Source organism: Penicillium chrysogenum (genome assembly GCF_028827035.1).
Source record: "Penicillium chrysogenum strain IBT 35668 chromosome Unknown utg000001l_segment0_segment0, whole genome shotgun sequence".
Taxonomy (NCBI): domain Eukaryota; kingdom Fungi; phylum Ascomycota; class Eurotiomycetes; order Eurotiales; family Aspergillaceae; genus Penicillium; species Penicillium chrysogenum.
Genome location: NW_026622749.1, coordinates 7,379,798 through 7,396,576, shown reverse-complemented (window position 1 = coordinate 7,396,576; position 16,779 = coordinate 7,379,798). Strand labels below are relative to the sequence as shown.

At 46.2% G+C, this 16,779-nt stretch overlaps 6 protein-coding genes across 6 annotated transcripts; 4 read left to right on the top strand and 2 right to left on the bottom strand.

The window, feature by feature from the left end:
• Positions 1–464: 464 nt before the first annotated feature.
• pxr1 (telomerase inhibitor/ribosome biogenesis protein PXR1) lies at positions 465–1,450 on the bottom strand (the record flags this gene model as incomplete). The annotated part of the gene is made up of 3 exons (XM_056708656.1): positions 465–485; positions 544–1,375; positions 1,428–1,450. The coding sequence occupies 3 exons, from the start codon at positions 1,448–1,450 to the stop codon at positions 465–467; spliced, it is 876 nt and encodes a 291-aa protein (XP_056572958.1).
• Positions 1,451–1,830: 380 nt separating this feature from the next.
• N7489_002900 (SacI domain and endonuclease/exonuclease/phosphatase family protein) lies at positions 1,831–5,463 on the top strand (the record flags this gene model as incomplete). The annotated part of the gene is made up of 7 exons (XM_056708655.1): positions 1,831–2,143; positions 2,193–2,388; positions 2,449–3,928; positions 4,149–4,448; positions 4,505–4,614; positions 4,664–4,992; positions 5,042–5,463. The coding sequence occupies 7 exons, from the start codon at positions 1,831–1,833 to the stop codon at positions 5,461–5,463; spliced, it is 3,150 nt and encodes a 1,049-aa protein (XP_056572957.1).
• Positions 5,464–6,208: 745 nt separating this feature from the next.
• Positions 6,209–6,542, top strand: N7489_002899 (RAMP4 family protein; the record flags this gene model as incomplete). Its single annotated transcript, XM_056708654.1, has 3 exons — positions 6,209–6,211; positions 6,260–6,389; positions 6,436–6,542. The coding sequence occupies 3 exons, from the start codon at positions 6,209–6,211 to the stop codon at positions 6,540–6,542; spliced, it is 240 nt and encodes a 79-aa protein (XP_056572956.1).
• A 308-nt stretch (positions 6,543–6,850) lies between these two features.
• On the bottom strand, positions 6,851–9,950 carry N7489_002898 (putative AP-3 complex subunit delta; the record flags this gene model as incomplete). Its single annotated transcript, XM_056708653.1, has 5 exons — positions 9,825–9,950; positions 9,573–9,769; positions 9,132–9,518; positions 8,840–9,068; positions 6,851–8,787 (listed from the first exon to the last, which is right to left on the bottom strand). Exons 1-5 carry the CDS (start codon positions 9,826–9,828, stop codon positions 6,851–6,853), a joined length of 2,754 nt encoding a protein of 917 aa, XP_056572955.1. The 5' UTR covers positions 9,829–9,950.
• A 390-nt stretch (positions 9,951–10,340) lies between these two features.
• On the top strand, positions 10,341–11,484 carry N7489_002897 (uncharacterized protein; the record flags this gene model as incomplete). Its single annotated transcript, XM_056708652.1, has 4 exons — positions 10,341–10,709; positions 10,773–10,979; positions 11,071–11,214; positions 11,272–11,484. 4 exons carry the CDS (start codon positions 10,341–10,343, stop codon positions 11,482–11,484), a joined length of 933 nt encoding a protein of 310 aa, XP_056572954.1.
• A 711-nt stretch (positions 11,485–12,195) lies between these two features.
• Positions 12,196–14,321, top strand: N7489_002896 (uncharacterized protein; the record flags this gene model as incomplete). The annotated part of the gene is made up of 4 exons (XM_056708651.1): positions 12,196–12,200; positions 12,316–13,798; positions 13,851–14,121; positions 14,176–14,321. The coding sequence occupies 4 exons, from the start codon at positions 12,196–12,198 to the stop codon at positions 14,319–14,321; spliced, it is 1,905 nt and encodes a 634-aa protein (XP_056572953.1).
• Positions 14,322–16,779: the final 2,458 nt, after the last annotated feature.

Genomic DNA, 16,779 nt, shown 5'->3' with positions numbered 1-16,779 from the left:
GTGGACCCCGGAACGAACTCACCGTGGAGGATTCGATGCAACTGGTCTGTACAACTTCGCCTCGGGTGCGAGTCAGGATTGTGCACCCCCAATGACGAGCAATCGACGGTTAGGAGCATACGCCAAGTCAAAAGATATGACGTTGGATGTGGATACCGCAAGGCACCCTCCAGCTTAGGTAATCCATATGTTTCCCCGGTGTAAAGAGTACCTGTATAATACCCGTTGGACATATACCGCACTGTATATGTACAATAGTTATACATAATGCATATAATTCAATAATACATATGTAGCCTTAAGAGTATTCGGTTATTAACACCCTTATATATCATATTCAATATTGGAATTCTTTTAATTCATAGGATATATCTAGTTCAAGATAGAAAATCATAAAAAGAGTAAACACCAAATAACTCCCAGTTTTATGTCCAATGCGCTTCAGATGCAGATTTGCATAAACTCTATGCTTTGATCATGAAGATCTGATCCAGGTTAGCAGGTTAGCAATCGATCATGGAAAACAGTTGCGGCATAGCTTACCTCGTTAAGAGACTTGTCGTCCATAATGGCTCTCTTTTTCTGGGCGATATGGCGTGACCGAGTAGCATTCCGTCCCATGGGCCGCCGCTCCCTGGATATTGTTGCTGCTACCTTGGCTTCCGGTTCAGATGTCTTGTCTGAAGAATCGCTCTGCTCGGAATCAGCCTTTCTCTTCTTGGACTTCTTTTTCTTCTTTGATTCCGAGCTTGATTCGTTGCCATCGGTTTCGTCTCGAGAGCGCGACCTCTTGGATTTTGATTTTGATTTTGATTTGGACTTGGATTTGGATTTAGACTCGGACTTGGATTTGCGGTCTGGGGCATCCGATTCGCTCGAAGAGGCTTCGTCCTCGGTGGTCTTTGTGCTTTCTTTCTTGTCTGATTTAGATTTCTTCTGTGTCGCGTCCTGGGTGATTGGCGGAGGAACCTCGGGTTCCTTTTCCTGTACCAACAGGCCCCCGCTGACGAACCTGACTTCCGGGAACTTCAGGGCAGCATAACGAGCCAATCGAACGTCATCGCGCTTTCGTTCATCCTTCTTGAGTTCCACTTCGCTCTTTCCATTGAGTCGACCAAGCAATCCTTTGAAGGCATCAAGTCCAGTCGGCTCGCACTCTCGTCCAATACGAGCACCCAATCCGAGATTATCGTCCTTGAGGGTGACCTTGATATGGGAAGCGCTGGCGGCGGTCAACAAATTCGCATGCGCGGCATCCTTTGCTCCCAGAAGACTTCCAGGAGTCCAGCCCTGAGAGCTCATGATCCGATGTCCGAACCCGGATGTGGACCGGGTCCATTGGGTGTTATTAGGATCATTGCCGATCTTGGTATTCCTACTCATGCATTAGAAAATCGTGTCTGGAAGTATTAGGTTGAGTCACATACTTCCGTGGCCCCGCTAAACCCATGGCGACAATATCGGATCAAGCGAAGAAAATGTCTGTTGGAGATCGAAGAATTTAAAAAAAAAAGTTGAGAGGCGCGGGATGAGTAAGCAACCGATAAGGCCCTCGCGATGTCCAGGGCTCCCGACTTCGCGGGGAGAGACCTCAGGGGCTCTTAACAACTCCCAAAGTTCGACAATAATTTTATTTACTTATTATTATTGAAAAGAATTCGTTGTGCACATTGAGAGTTGAAGGTATCTCTTCGCTTTATCCAGGCTCTTGAGGTTAAGTGGTTCTTTTCTCTTTGGGGTATATAAATCGCCAAAATAGGATAAAAAGCAATTGATGTGGGAAGTAAGCAATGCCACTGCTTCTCCGCACACTCTGATTTCTCTCGCGCCATGACGAATCTCCGGGTTCTCTGTCGAGATCAACCTCAACGTACAATTGCGCTGGTCTCGTCAGAATATGCCCTGGTGTTCCATTACACATCAGCAGATACCAGTGCGAAGGACAGCCCACGCTGTCAAGTTGAGTTATCGGACTTGGGGGCAGTGGACCTAAAAGGCTATAGGCCGTTGGGATATGGATATGGTACCCTTGGCCTTGTGACTCTAAACGAAGATGTGTTTGTCTGCGTTGTCACCAGCTCCTCGCAAGCTGCCACTGTGAGACCCGGAGAAACCGTGTCAAGAATTGACAATGTAGGCTTCTGTATGTTTCCTATGCAAATCTCCGGTCGAACTATTGCTGATGATTTCAGATTGTCTCAATCGTTCAGAATACGAGTACGGCCTAGACTATGAGACCGGGTCACAATTCGCCGCCGAGGAGGGACTCAGCACAGACGGAAAGGATGTGGTAACTGACCATCCTTTTCTAGCACTGAAGAAGCTCCTTGGAGATGGAAGTTTCTATTACAGTCTCGATTTCAACCTCACAGATCGCCTACAGGACCGGTAAGCTGTCAGCTCCTTGCTCGTCGCTTGCCGTCCTCTTTGAACTAACAATGTTGCAAGGGCCAACAAACCTGTGGCGTTCGACATCGACACTCTCGATGAAGATATGCTGTGGAATTCTTACATGATCAGTCCGCTTCTCTTGTTCCGGAGCCACTTGCCGCCGTCCGATAGAGCCAAATTAGATGCATCACAGATGTTGACCTGTGTTATCCGTGGATTTGCCAGTACACTTAAAGTACCAGCGACAGTTCCAATCCTTCCTCATGTGCGGACAAACTTCCCTTCGATGTTGACAATCATCTCCCGACAAGCTTCTCGGCGTGCTGGTACGAGGTTTAACTCGAGAGGCATTGATGATGATGGGAATGTTGCCAATTTCGTGGAAACTGAGACTATTCTGTGGGTTTCACCGGGAATCGTATTCTCTTACGTTCAAGTCCGAGGCTCGGTGCCTATTTTCTGGGAACAGGCCCCAGGCCTCATTCCAGGCCAGCAAAAGATCGAGGTCACGCGGTCGAGCGACGCAACACAGCACGCATTTAACAAACACTTTGAATCCCTGGTATTGGCGTATGGCGCGGTACATGTGGTAAATCTGCTAAGTGAGCTGAAGCCCGGGGAAGCAGAGTTGTCGTCCAAGTTTCGACGGCACATCAGCAAGAGCTCAACCCGACAGAAAGAAGGTGACGGGACTTCTCCGCGTCGGAGCCTCTTGCGAATTACCGAATATGATTTCCTTGCTGAGACCCGAGGTCCTTCGGGATACGAAGCCAGCTCCCAGATCAAACATGAGCTTATCAACTCATTAGACCAGTTTTCCTACTTTTTGTCGGAAGATTCACGCCGTCCTAACAAAGCTCCATACGACAGCGATGATACAGTGAACAGCTCTTCGGTCATTTTACAACAAGAGGGTGTTTTCCGAACCAATTGCCTGGATTGCCTGGACAGAACAAACCTCGTCCAGACCATTATCAGTTTGATGGCTTTGGAGTCATTCTTATCGCAGCAAGGTGGTCAGGTCAGCTCAGACATGCAGGTCCGGCATTCGACCATCTGGGCTGATAATGGCGATGCTCTTTCGAAGATCTATGCCGGAACCGGCGCCCTCAAATCCTCTTTCACTCGTCACGGAAAGATGTCACTTGCGGGTGCCTTTGCAGATGCGCGGAAGAGTGCCACTCGCCTTTATGTCAACAATTTTACAGACAAGGCCAGACAGAGGACGATTGATCTTCTCTTGGGCAGGCTAACAAATCAACTCCCTGTATACCTCTACGACCCGATCAATGATTTGGTCATAGAGGAATTGAGCCGTCGAGCTCCAGAATATTCTTCGCGCAAACAAGTCCGGTTCTGGGTTGGCAGTTTCAACGTGAATGGACGCGATGAAGGCCCAGGTACTGATCTCACTCCATGGCTCTTCCCAGAGTCAGATGAGTCTGACGAAGACCCGGCAATCTTTGTTGTCGGATTCCAAGAAATTGTCGCCCTAAGCCCTCAACAAATTATGTCCACCGATCCAAGTACCCGCAAGGTATGGGAAAGAGCGGTCCATGATTGCTTAAACACTCATTCGGGGATGAAAGGGACTGGAAAATATGTGCACCTGAGAAGTGGCCAGCTAGTCGGCGCTGCCGTTTTGCTTTATGTGAAAGAAGATTCACTGAAGTACATTAAGAATGTCGAAGGCAGTGTGAAGAAGGCAAGTTACTCCAGGTTCTTCGGAACCGATTCCGACTAACTGGTATTCACAGACCGGCCTCTCTGGCGTGGCCGGCAACAAGGGCGGCTGCGCTGTGCGCTTCGACTTCTCCAACACAAGTGTCTGTTTCGTTACCGCCCATCTTGCTGCCGGGTTTGCAAACTACGATGAGAGAAACAGGGACTATGAGATCATTGACCAAGGGCTGAGGTTTCAAAAAAACCGGTCAATTGCTGATCATGACGCAGTGATCTGGCTGGGTGATTTCAACTATCGAATTGGATTGGATAACCCAAGCGTAAGAGAGCTCATCTTGCAGCGAGACTATCAGAGGTTATACGACAACGATCAAGTAAGTCACATAGCCTTTTCTTTTTTCGGCACCCGACATTGGGCTAACAACAACAGTTAAATCTACAGATGGTAGCGGGGAGGGTGTTTCAGTTCTATTCAGAGGGCCCAATTGAGTTCCCGCCGACCTATAAGTACGACGTTGGAGGAGACAATTATGATACATCGTAAGTACCGTGTGAATCTAACCAAGAGGCACCTAACATTTTATGACAGCGAGAAAGCGCGGATCCCTGCATGGTGTGACCGGATCTTGTGGAGAGGAAACAACCTGCGGCAAACAAACTACCAAACTGCGGATTTGAAAGTGTCTGACCACCGCCCAGTCTGGGCAACCTTCGATTGTGCCATTGATATCGTCGATCATGCATTGAAAGAAAGTCTTAGGCGATCTATATACGAGGAGAAACAAGGCCACGGTCACACTTCTCTTGCAGACTCCGTTTCTCTATTGGACATGGACGATGACGAAAGCCCACATATTTCTATCGCGCCGGGGCTCCCACCGGCGAGCTCTGACAGAAGTCGATGGTGGCTAGATAATGGTGAGTGTTTCAGTCTGTGGGTATGGTGGGTTTTGCTAATTTATGACAGGCGCATCAGTAAAAGCAACAGTGCAACCACCAAAGCAAGGGTATATCCCAAATCCCGAACGCAAATCCAATCCGTTTTCTGCAGATGTCGATTGGGTACCAAGTCCAGGCTCGATAAAGAACAGAAACACCGACCCTGTTCAAGACATGAGGAAGAAGCCCATGCTACCTCCGCGACGTGACACTTTTGAGTCACCGACAGGATCTTCATCACCTCGGGAAGTTGGAACGGGAAAAATCCGTCCGGCTGTTCCTCGCAAACCGCTATCGCTAAGCTCTCAGGCAAAATCTGCGGCAGTATCGCCTGGTCAACCCACACCATTGCAGGATAGTCCAGGAAGTGGCGGCATCGATATGGGCTCTACGGATCTTCTCGGCGACTCGGCCAGTGACCAGATTGAGTGGAAATCGCTTCTTCAATGATAATGGCATATTGATGTACATGACTCGATCAATCTCCCAAGATATCCGATGTTTACTTTGGTATAATTCAGATTCAATATTGAGAACCAACCTCTGCCGGTCATCGTCACCTTAGTATCACTATTCCCCTTATTACATGCATACGGATACAGTGCATATGTGCCTTGGATGTTCTTGTGTACCTGGAGGTGATCCGAGGTCGACCAAGATGACTAAGACCACTGATGTCATTCCTGACCGCCTCCGATGTTTCACGCCGCCTTTGTGTATATGTCCATATAAATTCATACTACACACCTGGGCATACTATAACTACATACAATGTGTATAGTATGTACCCATCGACATGTATACATATCAACCTATAGACAGCAAAAGGACACCCCAATTCAAGGAGTATAGAAAGGTAGTCTGCCGTGTGACGGACATAAATCAAATCAGACCAAGCTCTTCTCTTGATATCTACCCTGGTAACCTTTCATCTACAGCTTCTTTCTTTCCCTCAATAAGAAGATCAGAATAAGAGTACAATGATTGAATCAATTGGGTTCAATTCTAAATACGAATATACTCTGCTCATCCATAACGCAATTAGACTTGAAACCACTTTAATTTCAGGGGGGTTTCTACATAGTAAAACGTGTCTCCTCAAAAAACAACGTGGCCTTTTTTTGCCGGCACATTCACGTCTTGAATCATCTCCCTTCCCCATCCATCTTCCTCAAATATCTCTCCACAACCAATCATGGTAGGTGCAAAGGTTATCCTTCTGTGGATGATGATTAACATATACCAGGCACAAACACCACAGCAACGTCGAGCAAACGACCGCTTCGCAAAGACCGAGGCCGCGAAGAGAGGAAAGGCGCCAACCACAATTAAACCGAAGAAGAACACAAAGTCGCCCCTTTCAGCAAGCTGGGTTGGTATGTATCTAACTCACGTTAAATCAAACCATGCTAAAGCTTCTAGTGTTACTCGCATTTGTTGTTTGCGGCGGTCTTCTCCTAGAGCTCCTACGGATTGTCCCTGAACTCTGGTCCACTGTGGCCTCATGGTTCACCCGGATCACAGGATAACATGGACTTAAAGCGATGATTTCCTTACTGCGCCAATACCCTACAACCTTTTGATATCTTTCGAGTCAGCATGACTGACCATATCTCATCCCCCTATCCGAGCTCACTCATGTGAGTGGTCCATGGACCAGAGACCAAGGGATGGATTTGGGGACAAATGAATGTCGAAAACCAAGATGGTTTGCATATCATGGAGCTTTTTTTTTTTTTTTCCCCTTTTGAAATATGTATTATTTGATTGTATTTCACTGTTTCTGCTTGAGCGAAATACCACACGTCATGCAACATTTGCTCCGTCTAGAAGATATTCAATTCTCGCCGGGTGGCTTTTCTGATTCCTGCGACTTCTTCTTTCTCTTTTTCTTCTTCCCTATCGCAGACTCCGTAGGATCTTCGACCGCTCGGTCTGAAGCAACGTGCCTTTTCGTCTTCTTCTTCTTCTTGACTAGGGTTCCTTCTGCCGGAGTGCCCTCTAGTTGGATTCGCTCCGATGCTCGCTGCATCCGCAATCGCACTTCCTCCACTTGTTGCATTGCTCGGGCCATTTCTGTGTCCCCTTCATCTGCGGAAATCTGGGGAGATGGGCCATTTCCCAAGGACAAATTTCCTAGGCTGCTCGAGTCAACTTGGAGTAAAGAGCGCTTAGACGTAGGGTGGTCATCACCACCCTTGGGCCTGGAAGTGTCTGCCAAAGAGTTTGAGGTTTCAAAGGTCTCATCGCCAGCAACTACTAATTTGCTCACAGGGGGTCGACGTTTTCTTTGGCGATCGAAATCAACATGGCTGAGTTCATCTCCCAACTTCAAGTCAACTATGGGGATGGAATCAACGTCCAAGACCTCGCCATTGGATGTATTCAGAGCTTCATGGAATGGCGTAGACGTGCCAGACGAGTCTCCCGAAGGAGCAATATAAAAGGGGTCATCCTTGAAGCGTTCCCGACGCTCGAGCATTCTTCTTTGTACTGCAGTAGAGGAATCCACCGGAGCAACGGTAAAGTTTTGATATGACGCATGAGGCTGCATATCAACCGGTGCGAGATCCCGAGACTGCTTGTTGGGAGATGAAAGTTCAGGAAGATGATAGAATTCTGACGTCTCCCAAGACTTTGACTCGTGCGGTGATGGGCTGTCCAGGTTGCGGAAAAGTCCTGGCAGATCGTGACTGAATGGCTCCTCTAGTCGAAGGCTATCTGGCAAGACAACCTTGCTCTGGGCACTGGTCGCAACAGGGTTGAGTTCGAGCCCTGTAAATAGTTCGGGTATGACTGAGGCGAGAAGAAATGGGACTTCTTGTGTATCGGAAGTCAATGACTCAGCTGCTAGGCGGAGGACTTCAAGGAACTCGATGGCTCGCTCTTGGACATCCAAATCAGGATGGGCCGCCAAACCCTCGAGGAACTCAACGACTCGAGCAAGCAAAAGCGACATTTCACTTTTCCAAGTATCTCCTGGTTGGCTGGTCTGGCTAACCTGAACGAACACCTTTGGAATGGCCTGCAAAAAAAGGGGAAGAGTTGTGGATGGAAGCGATGCATTAGAGATGTCAATCAATGACAGTAGTGTCCGGTTGGGCGAAAGCAGATATTCAGCATATTCACCGACAACCCAGGCGATTGGGCCCAAAACACCATCGCCGATAGTTGAACCGGAAGGGAAAAAAGTGGATCTGTTGTCGACAAATATGAGAGACTCGGCTGCCCTTGTGGCCTCCATGCGGACACCTTTTACCCTTACAGCAACATTGCGAATTTCTGTCCCTATTCGAAGCGCGGTGTTCATCCTCAAATTTGGCATAGCCTCTTGCTCTTTCCAATGACTCCAATCGTCTTCACCCTCCGACGGTGGGAGAAGCCCAACTAGCTGTACTAACACAGCGACATACCACTCAAAATCAACAATTTCAGAGTAGTTATTTTGAGAGCAAAGATCGAGGATCCGGTGGACAACCTCGATTTGGTAGTCGTTGGGCCATAAGGTAGGGACTTTGGGGCTTTCAGAGGTTTGGGGCGTATCAACCAATTCAGCTGCGGGGGCAGAGGCTTGTTGCAGCTGATTTAGTAGACGGTTGACGACCGGCTGGAGAGTATCGCTGCTGACCATTCCAACGGCAAGCTCTAGAGCCTGCAATCGAATAGAAACGTCCGCGTCATCCAGGCAATCCATAATGACGTCCTGCTGCATAGAAACTAACGTTGGGTGCGTGGCAACAATGCGGTTCAACGCAAGAAGTGCGACATATTTGACTGCCCCTGTGGTCAGCAATCATATATTGAGACACAATGAAAGGATACTCACGATTAGGATCACTATCCATGACTATCATGCCCCGCAATTTCCCGACACAAAGAGTGGCAACTTCGTCCCTTTCCTGGAGATTGTCTTCTCCGTCCAAAATCCCCCCTTGGATGATGCCGTTGATACATTCATAGAGCAAAGACATTGCGGATGTGGTTTGAATAATGTTTGTCAATGGACGCAGTAGTTTGCGAGTCAGCCTTGGCTCTAGTGGGGTTAATGTTGCAAACTAGAAAGGTCAGAGGGTGTTCAGGAGGCAGTCATTCCATGGAGTTGGTTGACATAGGGGCACTAACAAGTTTGATGATTTTGATAGCCATCCAATTATTGCCGCTATCAACCAGAAGCTCAAAGAATCGAGGGGCCAGGGGAGGAAGTCATGAGGTCGTCGCCAACCAAGCTCACAAACTACGTTGATCGCCGCAGTAGTGACACTTCCGTCTTCTTGATCGTCCATCAAATGGTCTTTTATCTTGGGCCATGCCAACTTCAGAGCTTCGGGATACACCAGAGCAAGCCTATAGAGACAGACAATCGTTTTCTTGCGCACCACAGGGCTTGAGTGTGAAAGGCGGGAGAGTATATCTGGAAGCAAGGACATTGCTAGGGAAGGTGTAATAACGTGCGGCAAAGTAATCAGAGGAAGTGACATGTTGGGAATACTGGAGGTGACAATATCCTATGAAGGGCATTAGCGACTAGGTGGGAATTTGAAGCCAGGAACAGTGCAAACCTTCTTCAGCAAGTTAGTTGCCAGCATCAGAACTTCCGTGTCTGGTCGAAAGCTCTGTACTGCTCCGAGATACCCGACTCTTTTCTGGAGGTATTTGGCAGATGACATGACTTCGAGAACGTGAAAAGATGCCCATGACATGTCATACCCGAACATTTCAAGATAGATAAGCTTCAAGAGGGCTGTGGCCTTTTTGTCTACTTAAGATCAGCATCAAGTCCATTGCCGGGTGAGTATCTGGGACTTTCGTACCCATGTCTTGTGTTTTGATCTCGGCCTTGCATTCACGCAAGGAACTCTGAATGTATTCATTTTCACCTCCCTTATGACCCCGGAGACCTTTGATAAGGTCATAAAGCGATTTTTCAAACCTGGAGTTTTAGAGATTAGCGTTGGTCAATCTAGGGAAGACATGTGCCCACATCGTGTCGGAGCTATCAATCGTCACAAGCGCAAGTCAAGAGAAGAATAATAATGAAGCCCCTAGTAAGTCCGGAGGTGCATTATAAATTGGGCTGTCAAATCAGCCATAGTTCAAGAATGAGAATGAAAGATGTAAAGTGCACAGCAACCCGAGAGCTCCGCGGGGGTGGATAGTTGGCGTTTGGGTTTGGGGGAATCCCCCCGATAAGAGATCGGATCACGGGACTGTGGCCAATCAAGCTCTGTTCTCTCAACATCTGTCCTAATTGGATCCTGCTCTCAAATTGCAATTTTTCTTGAAGGTCCTTTGAAGCTGTATCATTTATCATTCTTGACAAGTCTATTATGGCTGGTCCCGTCGCTGATATCCGCGAGATCAGCGGATCGGATCTGATCTCTGCTCTTCATCTTGCTCAACAAGCACCAGCAATCCTTGGCCAGGAATCTGGGTCTAGGGTTAGCTCATCCAATTCTTCAGAAACTGCAGATTACTATGCACGATTAGAACAGCTTCTGTTAGCCTGTCTCCGGACGGGAGATGACCAGTCAGCACATACCTGCCTGAACCGCCTCAGCCTCCGGTTTGGACCCTCTAACGAAAGGATTATGGGGCTTCGAGGCCTGTACGAGGAGGCAACCGCCAAGGATCAGTCGGCGCTAGAAAGATGCCTGCAGGAATACGACAACACCCTGGCACAGAGTCCGGTGAATGTGGTCAGTATTGGTTGCAGGCCCCCGGCGTGATCATAGGTTATGCAAGACTAACCATACACGCAGCCCATCCTAAAGCGCCGGGTAGCGTTGTTACGCTCGCTCAACCGACCATCTGACGCAATCTCTGGTCTTATTCAACTTCTCGATGCCATCCCTACCGATGCCGAAGCCTGGTGTGAACTAGCCGACTTATATCAGTCCCAGGGGTTGGGTTCCCAGGCCATTTTTAGCCTCGAGGAGGCTTTACTCATCGCTCCTAACTCTTGGAATGTATGCATATCATGCACTTTTCTTCTTTTCTCTATAAGGACTTTTATTTTTTATTTTTTTGGGATTACGGTCACTAACATGAAAATGTAAGATTCATTCGCGCCTCGGTGAAGTGCTATACATCTGCGCCTCGGGTGGAGACGCCTCCCAGCTCCTTGGAAGGTCGGTGCAACACTTCAGTCGAAGCATTGAACTCTGTGATGACTACTTGCGGGGATTCTATGGGTTAACTTTGGTAAGTCAGCAAATAATTAATGGTGACTCATTTCATTCTAACCCGGGGTGTCCCCAGGCCTCAACTCGGATGCTTGACAATGATTACGCAGGCGTATCAGGTCAACTTCCCAAGAAGACCCTAGAACGATTGAAGGCGTTTGCACTCGTAAAGTTGGGCGAGATTGTTGAGTCACGGTCGATGGATGACCAACATTGGGCATCGAGTCGAAGTGAGCTGATTGCAGCCAAGGAGTTGCTGAATCGGCAAAGTAATATTCAGGCGGCTTAAAACTAAGCATTTTGATTTGAGAATACCCTAATAAAAGAAGTCCTTAAAAGAAAGTACATATGTTCTAGAGTGTTCGATTATATGGAGCATATAAGTAAACTTGTAAGTGGATATATGGAGAGAGAGGGAGAGAGAGAGAGAGAGAGAGAGAAAGAGAGAGAGAGAGAGATTGGGCATTTTTGTTTGGGCAGCAGATGTGTCAAAAATAAACAAAAGGGAGAGAGAAAGTGTCTGAAGGGAAAAAATACAAAAAGACACACACAATAAAATGCCCAACGGGCCTAATAAAAAGATATATATTGTATTTGACAAGCACTCTTCTTTTTTCGTCTCTACTTTCTTTTCTTTTCTGCATAGAATATACCCTTTGTTTTTGCTTTTTTACATATACTACCGTCTCTTTTATAAGGGGGATTTGATTCCTATTTCTATTTCTCTTTGATTTCTGTTTTTATTCTGTTTTTCTTTTTCTTTTTTATATCTCTATTCAAACGAGATCGGATCAAAAGAAAAAGAGACGAAAAGAGAAAAGAGAAAAGAGAAAATCGTCCATGCGCAAAACACATCCCCCGCGATCTTTTTTCTTTTCCTCTCCAAACCTTCTGGTCAAACCCTACTTGGGTATTCCCTCCTCACTTCGCGCATGCGAGAGAGTGAGAGGACAAGTCCTTGATATATATTATATCTTTATACTCCCTTCTCATTGTCTCTATGACGTATGTTTGTTGTGTTTCCCCTATATATCCTATCTCACCCCTCTACCCCTTCTTTAAGGGAAAAAAAAAAAAATAAAAATAAAGAAAGAAACTCACCTTTTCCCCTTCTCTCCAGGCTCAGTATCTCGATTGATCCAGACCCCCACGGTTCGGATCGCTCTTACTCCGACGACGAGGACTCGTCTGGTGTCCATGTCCCTACTTCTTCCGAGTTAGAAAGTCATGAGTACCAGGATTATGATGATTGGGCGCATTTGCCATATCCGGATGAATTGAAACCATCTGATTCAGCCTCCCGACCAAGAACTTCGCACCGCAGTCGTCCGCCCCACGGTTCACGTTCCGCTTCGGGCCGTCGCCCAACATCGCGACGTATGGTTCAAGAACATCAGGCGTTCGCCCCTCGAGGCCGAAGACAACAATCACCAGATTCTCCCGATAGTGCCGAATCCGCCGACGAGTACCCTCCCAATTTTGGTCGAAATGATCGGAGGGGTTGGCAACAACCTATGCCACCTGCCCCTGGATACGCTCCCAGCCAGTCCTCTGGTCCACCTTACACTCCCTACCCTCCGCCTCCCCCGGGCCATGGCCCGTATGGACACAATCCTCCCCCGATCACATCAGAACTCATGAGAATTCCTCATGGTCAACCCAACCCCTACAATGCTCCGCCCTATGGATACCCTCCTCAATTTCCACCTGGGTCTCATTTTCTTCCCGATCAACCCCAACTTCATCCACGACATGCGCCTCGCCAGCCGCCTCAGCTGCACAATCCAATGCAGTCAATGCAGCCAATGCCCCCAATGCCCCCAATGCCACACGCGATGGGTCCTCACGGTGCCCACTCCCCTTACCCTGGGTATCCCCACGAGCTGATGGCCTACGGTCCGGCAGGTTTCTATCGCGATCAACCCAGCTATTTCGGGGGGCCGATCCCTGGCATGATGCCTCCTCATTATTGGCCCTCCTATCCCCCAGTACCTTCTCCTCCAGTCCAACCTGAACCCAAATCTCCCCCACCCCCGACGCCTGCTCCCGAACCTGCCCCTGCCCCTGCCCCGGCCCCGGCTCCGGCCCCGGCCCCAGCCCCTGAACCTGCTCCCCCTCCACCACCTCCGCCTCCACCAGCCGACACTGCCAAGGATGAGCAAATTGCGAGGTTAGAGAAGTTGATTTTGGATGACCGCCAAGAACGCGAAGCGAAAGAGCTTGCCAAAAAGCAGGCTATTGAACGCGCGGCCGCCGAGAAAGCAGCTCAGGAGGCGCAGACCGCGCATGATAGAAAGATTACCCAGGAAGCTGCGGCACTTGCTCGAGCGGATGCCGAAAAAAAGGCGGCAGAGGATGCCGCAAAGGCTAAGGAGGAGGCGGAGAAGGCTGCTGCCGCTGCCGCTGCCGATGCAGCTGCCAAAGCAACGGCCGCGGCTAATGAAGCAGCTGCCAAAGCGGCCGCTGAGGCGGCTGAGGCGGCTGCTAAAGCGGCCGAACCGCCGCCACCACCGCCACCCCCGGAGAAGAAGCAGCCTATCAAATTCAAGGACGCTGTTGGGAGAAAATTCAGTTTTCCATTTGAACTATGTGCTACCTGGAAGGTATGTGAACTCCTCCGTTCGTGTAGTTTTCTTATTCTAACCTTGGTTACAGGGAATGGAAGAGCTCATCCGGCAGGCTTTCCTCCATATTGAAGTCATTGGACCTCATGTGGCAGAAGGCCATTATGACCTTATTGGTCCGAATGGTGATATTATCCTCCCACAGGTTTGGGAGACTGTGATCGAGCCTGACTGGGCTATCACTATGCACATGTGGCCAATTCCCGAAAAGCCCAAGGAAGACCCTCCCCCTACACCAGAGCCAGAGCCTGCCCCGGTAAAACCTGCCGATCCACCTGCCGAACAAAAGAAGAAAGCAGATGGTAAGAATTCCCCTTTCAAACACTCCCAGAGACATGCGCTTACCCTTTCTCTAGGCCCTAAAAAGGCTAAGGCCAGAGGACCAGATGTTCCCGGCAGTTTCGCGATGTGGATGTTAGGTGGCACCAATCGCCGAGGGGGTAAAGGGGGTCCTAAAGTGGAAAAAAAGCCTGATGCCCCTTCCCCAGCACCCGCACCGTGAGAATTTGGTTTCCGCCGGTCACCCTGCTTAGTCTGGCGTGATCATTGGATCGGTTTCATGTCGCTTTTGGCCGCTATACCCATAAACCTTCTGGGCAATGGAGAGGCATGAACATCACTTTGCTAATACCGCTTTGGGGGGATATGATGACGAATATGATCAATGCCTGTAGTATGTTTTATGACATCAACCTTGGATTTCGCGCAAGACTGATATCAACTCAGATATGTTTTTTTAAAGCTGCTATGTTTCCTGAAGTGTCACTCGATGTAGCCTTATATAAGATGAATTGTTGTTCGGGAAGCGCTGTTGGCAATGGAGTTTACCTGCTGGCAATGGACTAGTGCCCCTTTCGGAAAGGTCGCTCTTAGCAGTCAGTTTTCAATACAAGTGCCATTTATCATAGTATTGCCTTAGTAAAAAAAACAGCCCTCGAACATCTCCAGCCACAGAGTATATCTACGGTCGGTCTTATTTTCACCCGCCCCTCTTTTTATCTGATTATAAAGCTACCCGTAAATCACGTGATCTAGATAGGGTCTATTTGCTAGGTCTAGATCACGTGATCTATTTAAATAGTATAACAATCGATAAAATTGATAAAAAAGGGGTTGTAAAAGTGTAGGTAAAAGTGCTATAGGAGACCAGAATGTTTGTAGGGGGACTCGGCTAACCCTAGCAAATAGACCCTATCTAGATCACGTGATTTACGGGTAGCTTTATGATCGGATTAAAATGATCGGATAAAAAGTGGGGAGTAGGCCGATCGTAGAAGTACTCTATAGCTACCTAGGTAGGGAAGTTCGGGGGCTATGTTTTTTACTAAGGCAATACTATAGAAAATAGCATATCAGCCGGAATTACTCCCTTCCCGTACACTCATTTAGTCTTTTACTTTCTCTATATAGTAGCCACCTTAGGCATTACTCGCTAGCCTTAGGTATCACTCGCCTAGCTATTAGCGCTACTTTATAAGCCTAATATAGGTTAAATAGCTAAGTATATCTACTCTTTATAAATTATACTTGCTTTACTTTTCTTACCCCTGTATATAGTAGTAGTAGTGTTAAGTTATATAGTACACTTCTCTCGTTTAATAGTTATAAGCCTAGCTTACTAGTAAGTCTTTAAAATACCTTTATCGATTTATAACGATACGGTCGCTTACTAGAAAGTACTATACCTCTAAGTACGAAGAAGGTTAACGCTATACCTTACTTCTACTAACCTCTAAAGATAAATAATAAAGAAAATAATACTATATAACGTTAAGATATCACTCTTTTATAATAACTTTACTTCTTTAAGTATTCTTACTAATATAGAAAGCACCCTAAGGGTATAAGTTATCTTTAAAAGCTTAGTATAATAGCGGACCTAGATTATATAGATAGAGTTAATAGCTAGGAAGTCTAACGTTTAGGAATATATCGACCTAAAGCTCGAAGATAGGAAGTAGCTAAAGATACTAGTAAGGTTAGTCTAACTAGACTAAAATAGTAAATAGTATATAAAGAATCTAGAGATAAAGCGCCTTACTATAGAAGGAAGAATAGATTACTAATATAATTAAAAGGATTATAAAATAGACTTTACTAAATATAAGATAGTTAAAAGTAGCTAACTAGATTAGGAATATACTAGCTATTAACCTTTAGTATCTAATAGTTAATATCGATAATATAAAGGAATTACTTAAAACGCTATAAGAACGCTTCTTATTCTTTAATATAGTATAGATCTAGTTTCTTTATAAGTTATAGTATAAGCTTCTTCTTATACCTATTAAAGACTCTATAGTTAATAACCAGCTTTTGAAGGTTAAGAACTTTTATAAAGAGTATAAAGTAGCGGAAATTAAATTTATTAAAGATAATAATAATACTATTTATAACCTTCTTTAAGCTCTTATACCACTAGAACTTTAATTCTACTACTATTAGTAGACTAAGATTTTTAAAGAGAAGTATAAAATAAGCTTTATAAGTATTATAAGTGCTTACTACTCTAAACGAGCACTTTTTAGCTAAAAGAAAGGAAGTAAAGCTATACTAGCTACTTTTATAATCTTTAATAGGGAAGAAGAAGTAAAACTAACCTCTTTATCTAATAATAATAGTACCGAATCTAGTTTAGAGAAATTAAATAAAAGAGGGGATCTAATATATATATATAGATAAAGACTAGATAAAGACACTTCTTTATAGTATACCCCTATTTAATAAAGGCGTTTAGGCCTAATAGCTAGAAACTAAATCTAAAAGTTAATAAAAAGATACTAAAAAATATTAAAAAGCTCCTATAGAGGCTTTAAAATAAAGTAAAAGAGCTTTAGGATAAGCTTACTTTAGAAGAGAAAGAGACTTTAAATTATTCTTATTTTATATAGATCGATAAAGATAAAGAAGGTAGTTTCTTAATAATACTATCTTTACTACTAACTAATATATCTTTTTTT